This window comes from Lucilia sericata, unplaced genomic scaffold (assembly GCF_015586225.1).
Source record: "Lucilia sericata isolate MDLA Ls3-8-SP2 unplaced genomic scaffold, ASM1558622v1 Contig000261F_arrow, whole genome shotgun sequence".
Classification (NCBI taxonomy): Eukaryota; Metazoa; Arthropoda; class Insecta; order Diptera; family Calliphoridae; genus Lucilia; species Lucilia sericata.
Window position 1 is genome coordinate 359,324 of NW_023994286.1, and position 6,795 is coordinate 366,118.

The 6,795-nt window shown below is 29.1% G+C and overlaps 3 protein-coding genes across 3 annotated transcripts; 2 read left to right on the forward strand and 1 right to left on the reverse strand.

Annotated features, from left to right (window-relative positions):
* Positions 1-2,866: 2,866 nt before the first annotated feature.
* LOC119602893 (putative nuclease HARBI1) lies at positions 2,867-3,719 on the forward strand. Its single transcript, XM_037954691.1, has 2 exons — positions 2,867-3,188; positions 3,239-3,719. The coding sequence occupies exons 1-2, from the start codon at positions 2,867-2,869 to the stop codon at positions 3,628-3,630; spliced, it is 714 nt and encodes a 237-aa protein (XP_037810619.1). The 3' UTR covers positions 3,631-3,719.
* On the reverse strand, positions 3,660-4,572 carry LOC119602894. Its single transcript, XM_037954692.1, has 3 exons — positions 4,434-4,572; positions 4,265-4,356; positions 3,660-4,165 (listed from the first exon to the last, which is right to left on the reverse strand). The coding sequence occupies exons 1-3, from the start codon at positions 4,570-4,572 to the stop codon at positions 3,884-3,886; spliced, it is 513 nt and encodes a 170-aa protein (XP_037810620.1). The 3' UTR covers positions 3,660-3,883.
* A 518-nt stretch (positions 4,573-5,090) lies between these two features.
* LOC119602895 (putative nuclease HARBI1) lies at positions 5,091-5,943 on the forward strand. The gene is made up of 2 exons (XM_037954693.1): positions 5,091-5,412; positions 5,463-5,943. The coding sequence occupies exons 1-2, from the start codon at positions 5,091-5,093 to the stop codon at positions 5,852-5,854; spliced, it is 714 nt and encodes a 237-aa protein (XP_037810621.1). The 3' UTR covers positions 5,855-5,943.
* Positions 5,944-6,795: the final 852 nt, after the last annotated feature.

A 6,795-nucleotide genomic window follows, 5' to 3' on the forward strand; every position in this document is an offset into this window, starting at 1 on the left:
TTATAAAATTATACACAGAAAATATTTTCAAAGCCGTTACAAATAAATGTTTATATGAATACTTTTGGTAGATTTATTAGGGCCAATCTTTAGGTGAAAGATTAGCGATTAAATTAAAATTAATCCTCGAAAGATGTTTTTGAGTACTCAATTAGTTAATTTTGTTTGCAAGTTTAAGCGCCCAATGGAGGTGGTTTAATGTTAAGCACGAAATACAAAAGTGTAAACAGCTGATGCAAAAAATTTAATAAAATTTTTATAAATATAAACATTAAAATGTTCTATTTATTGATTAGTATAAATTATGGACACTTCAAAATACATTTTTTTGTTTTTAATTTAAGTTTTCATTAATTTTCATATTAAATTTACAATTGTCTTCTTCTTTTTTATAAAATATGCATTGTTTTGATAACAAACAGTGAAGTTTTCTGTTGTTTTGTATGGCAACACTGTGAAGTTTAATCTTGTACTCAAAAACAAAGGGGATTAACATAAGATTATATATATTTTTAGATTAACTAATCTGATTATTAATTGGCATTTGATTACCATCTCAAAAACCTGCTCTTAGACAAAAATTTATATATAATTATATTTGTATTTTCATTTATTCAAGCAATTAATCGCCAAAATTTTATCAATCGACGGTTAATCGTTTGAATACCAATTAGACACATGTAACAATACATGCACAAACAACAACATATGCATTAATACATACATCATCAATACATTAAAACATAAGTACCCTACCAGCAATTTTGTGGTCGACTACGAGAAAAATTCACTTCTAGTTTACTTCTACAGACTGACTATAAGTTAACTACAAAGTAATGCAGAGCTGTCCTGAAATTTGGTATTTGGCAACGTAAACAACCGACTTTTAAAGACTAACTACAAGCTAACTATCATGTAATGCAGAAGTGCCCCAAAATTATCTGGAGAGAATTTTATTTCAACATGTTTTCTCTTGTTTCTCCATTATTATGAATTTTTTTTGTTAACTTTAGTAGACTGACTATAAACGAACTACAATATAATGCAGAAATGTTCCAAAATTTGGTATTTGGCAACGTAAGCAACCGACTTTTAAAGACTAGCTACAAGCTAACTATCATATAGTGCAGAAGTACTCCAAAATTATCTGGAGAGCATTTTGTTTCGACATATTTCTCATGTTTCTTTATTATTTGGAATTTTATTTTACATTTTTGTCATTTCTTGTATACATTGTGAAATTAGAGTCAGTAAATTGGAAAAATAAATTATAAATAAAATATTTCAAAACTCGGTCCCTAAATCCTAAATTCTGCTGATTGATACTGTAAATATAATACATTAATAGTTAACATTACACATAACATTTTTAAATATACTTAGATTTGGATCATGGATACCGGTGTTATTATAAGTTCCCCTGAAGAAAACTGATGTCTATTAATTTTAACAAACTACTATCACGACTTGAAAAAGCAGATCATATTACATAAACTTTCCAAATTTTAAAAAGGTGTCTATTTCCACAGTATTTTCAACTACTTAGTGGATTTAATGAACTTGAGCCATAAATAGCTTACAGAACATGCACTGGAACTAATTTTCATTCAGATTTCTCTGTTTTTTACATGTTTTGCATAATTATCAAAAAAATTGTAATATTTTACTAAAGCGAAGTGTAATTTATATAACTAAGGCCCGTTAACAATAAAAAACTTAACCCAAAGTTAGCACTAACATAAATATTTAACAAAAGATTAAAAAATAATCGTTAACACAATGTCATTGTTAGCAATAACCAAAGAATAATAAGAAGTTGGACTATGACATTGTTTTACAACAATAACATTTCCTTCTCTTCACAGACGAGTTCTGTGTAAATTCAACACACTTGTGAGAACTTAATTCTCTCACAATACTTCAAAACTTTTTCTCGAAAATACCGGGATAATAGGACTTGAACGACGTTTTTTCACAAACACATAACTGTTTTTTAATTTTTTACACAATTTTATCGCATTTAACAATCCGAAATATTTTTATTTTTCACAAACTAAAAAAATATTTTTTTAATTTTTTTGACAATTAATTTTTGTGTGTTGATATTAAAATTGACAAAACAAAGTTGTATATTTTGGTATTGAAAATGAAAAAATTATTTAAAATAAACTTATTTTTTTTGCAAAAAAAGAGATTTTAAGTCCGAAAAATATATTTATTAAATTTTTACTGATTAGATGTGGGCAAAATAAATTAAAAAATCTGCGAATGTAGAAATTTAAATGTTATTTATTTTTCATAAAATTTTTATGTACGATTTTATGCAAGTATGTATGTTTGGAAAGTGTGGTGAAAGTGGTTGGAACTCCAATACTAATACAAAAATTCTACCAATACATACTTAGAGTTAGGTACCGAATGACAACTCCTTTACGTACCAACTGACAAGCCCCAATTTCTTTATATTCTTTGGCAATAACCATAAGGTTCATTTAATCAAAAAATTTCTTCTAGTTAATTTTCAACTGCCACAATTTGAAAAATATTATTAATAAATTATTCAAATAATGTCACATCATTTAAATAGTTCCAGTTATTTATTTAACATATATAATAGAAATAATAGATCTGCACCAAAAAAATATGGCCAAAAGGTCTATTTTAATCATTTTAATATCGCGGATGATGAGTTTAAAAAAAGATACAGACTTTCTAAGGAGGCCGTTCGTTATGTTGGCCAACTGATATCAAGAGATGTACAATCAGTTTCAACAAGGTGTAGTCTATCGTATATTTTCATGTATATGCAGATATTTATGTTGACCACTGATGTTTTTTTAGAAATCGAGCTTTGAGTGTTAATGAAATGTTGTTGTTGACTCTTCGATATTACGCATCAGGAAATTTTCTAATAACTGTCGCTGATTATTGTGGAGTAAATGTAATGACAGCAAGTAGAACTGTGAAAAGAGTATCAAAAGCATTGGCAAAACTGTATTCAAAATTTATAAAAATGCCAAAAGTAACAGAACTTAAATCAAATGCAAATGCTTTTTACAATATTGCAAAATTTCCAAAAGTTCTCGGAAGTATAGATTGTACTCACATACGTATTCAGTCTCCCGGTGGCAACAATGCGGAATTGTATCGAAATAGAAAGGGGTATTTTTCCTTTAATGTACAAGTAGGTAAAGATATGTTATGGCATCCTATCTATTTATCAACATATTTTTTTAAGCTATTTGCAACGCACATTTAAAAATTATGGATATTGTATGTAGGTGGCCAGGGTCAGCTCATGACAGCAATATATTTAATAATAGCAACATAAAGGCAAAACTCGAAAATGGAGAATTTCAAGATTATTATTTGTTAGGTGATAGCGGATATGGCATTAAACCTTATTTAATGACTCCATTGAGTAATCCCGTAACACATGCAGAAATACTGTACAACGAGTCACAAATACGAACACGAAATACTATCGAACGATGTTTTGGCGTATTGAAAAGGCGATTTCCTATATTAAGTTTAGGTATGCGTGTATCTATAGATACATCAATGGCAATAATTGTGGCATGTGCAGTGCTACATAATATAGCTATCAAATATAAAGTGGAAGAACCCTAGGGAGAGGTTAGTTTAAATTCGGGAACTACAGATGATCAAAGTTCTACAAATACAGATAAATTTTCAACAAATATAGCAAAATCCCATGTTAGAAGTCATCTAATTAATAACTATTTTGCAATGATGTAAACCTTATGCAGAAATCAAAATAAAATGTTTGTCTTTAAATACACAAATAGATTGTATTTATTATTTGCTCTCATTTTAATAAATTATAACAAATAGTAAATTACATAAAACCAATTACTTAATTTTATTGTTTGGTCCTTTCTCTTTCTATTTTAAGGTTAATTAATTCGATTTGTTTATCTTTTAATTCCTCTTCCCACAGTTTCCGTTTTTCATTTAAACCTTTTTCCCACATATGACGTTCCACAGCACGCTTTTCTTCATTTTCGAAAAAAATTAATTGTGCTTTTGTGACCTTACAGTTGTTTTCCTTATCGTTGTCAATTTTACGTTTTATTGGTACCCAAAGTTTTGGGGATTTTTTGGACTGCAAATCTGATGGATTCCATGATGACCAATTTTTAATCTGTAATACACATACATATGTATATAAACGTTCGTATATATATATATATATATATATATATATATTTGCACACAGGAAATGTTAATATATAAAAATTACAGTTTGTTCTTCTGTTGTCACATTTACAACTTTTTCAGCACATGCCAGCACCTCGTTATTATTATTATCCTCATTCTCTTTCGGAAAATAATCTATAATTTCAATATCGTATATTTCAATCCTGTCTCATATGAATCATATGAATTTTCCAGACCAGTAGCACTATCACCCATTAGTGCAGCCAAACGATTTGTTGTGGAACTGGGTTCTATATTAGTGCTTAGACCGCCGCCGGTAAGATATAGTTCTTTCTTTTGGGAAGACATTAAAACCTTTGTCTTTTTTTCATATTTTCGTACTTTTCGCATCTTCGAAGTAGTTGGAGCTCCAATACTAATACAAAAATTCTACCAATACATACTTAGAGTTAGGTACCGAATGACAACTCCTTTACGTACCAACTGACAAGCCCCAATTTCTTTATATTCTTTGGCAATAACCATAAGGTTCATTTAATCAAAAAATTTCTTCTAGTTAATTTTCAACTGCCACAATTTGAAAAATATTATTAATAAATTATTCAAATAATGTCACATCATTTAAATAGTTCCAGTTATTTATTTAACATATATAATAGAAATAATAGATCTGCACCAAAAAAATATGGCCAAAAGGTCTATTTTAATCATTTTAATATCGCGGATGATGAGTTTAAAAAAAGATACAGACTTTCTAAGGAGGCCGTTCGTTATGTTGGCCAACTGATATCAAGAGATGTACAATCAGTTTCAACAAGGTGTAGTCTATCGTATATTTTCATGTATATGCAGATATTTATGTTGACCACTGATGTTTTTTTAGAAATCGAGCTTTGAGTGTTAATGAAATGTTGTTGTTGACTCTTCGATATTACGCATCAGGAAATTTTCTAATAACTGTCGCTGATTATTGTGGAGTAAATGTAATGACAGCAAGTAGAACTGTGAAAAGAGTATCAAAAGCATTGGCAAAACTGTATTCAAAATTTATAAAAATGCCAAAAGTAACAGAACTTAAATCAAATGCAAATGCTTTTTACAATATTGCAAAATTTCCAAAAGTTCTCGGAAGTATAGATTGTACTCACATACGTATTCAGTCTCCCGGTGGCAACAATGCGGAATTGTATCGAAATAGAAAGGGGTATTTTTCCTTTAATGTACAAGTAGGTAAAGATATGTTATGGCATCCTATCTATTTATCAACATATTTTTTTAAGCTATTTGCAACGCACATTTAAAAATTATGGATATTGTATGTAGGTGGCCAGGGTCAGCTCATGACAGCAATATATTTAATAATAGCAACATAAAGGCAAAACTCGAAAATGGAGAATTTCAAGATTATTATTTGTTAGGTGATAGCGGATATGGCATTAAACCTTATTTAATGACTCCATTGAGTAATCCCGTAACACATGCAGAAATACTGTACAACGAGTCACAAATACGAACACGAAATACTATCGAACGATGTTTTGGCGTATTGAAAAGGCGATTTCCTATATTAAGTTTAGGTATGCGTGTATCTATAGATACATCAATGGCAATAATTGTGGCATGTGCAGTGCTACATAATATAGCTATCAAATATAAAGTGGAAGAACCCTAGGGAGAGGTTAGTTTAAATTCGGGAACTACAGATGATCAAAGTTCTACAAATACAGATAAATTTTCAACAAATATAGCAAAATCCCATGTTAGAAGTCATCTAATTAATAACTATTTTGCAATGATGTAAACCTTATGCAGAAATCAAAATAAAATGTTTGTCTTTAAATACACAAATAGATTGTATTTATTATTTGCTCTCATTTTAATAAATTATAACAAATAGTAAATTACATAAAACCAATTACTTAATTTTATTGTTTGGTCCTTTCTCTTTCTATTTTAAGGTTAATTAATTCGATTTGTTTATCTTTTAATTCCTCTTCCCACAGTTTCCGTTTTTCATTTAAACCTTTTTCCCACATATGACGTTCCACAGCACGCTTTTCTTCATTTTCGAAAAAAATTAATTGTGCTTTTGTGACCTTACAGTTGTTTTCCTTATCGTTGTCAATTTTACGTTTTATTGGTACCCAAAGTTTTGGGGATTTTTTGGACTGCAAATCTGATGGATTCCATGATGACCAATTTTTAATCTGTAATACACATACATATGTATATAAACGTTCGTATATATATATATATATATATATATATATATATATATATTTGCACACAGGAAATGTTAATATATAAAAATTACAGTTTGTTCTTCTGTTGTCACATTTACAACTTTTTCAGCACATGCCAGCACCTCGTTATTATTATTATCCTCATTCTCTTTCGGAAAATAATCTATAATTTCAATATCGTATATTTCAATCCTGTCTCATATGAATCATATGAATTTTCCAGACCAGTAGCACTATCACCCATTAGTGCAGCCAAACGATTTGTTGTGGAACTGGGTTCTATATTAGTGCTTAGACCGCCGCCGGTAAGATATAGTTCTTTCTTTTGGGAAGACATTAAAACCTTTGTCTTTTTTTCATATTTTCGTAC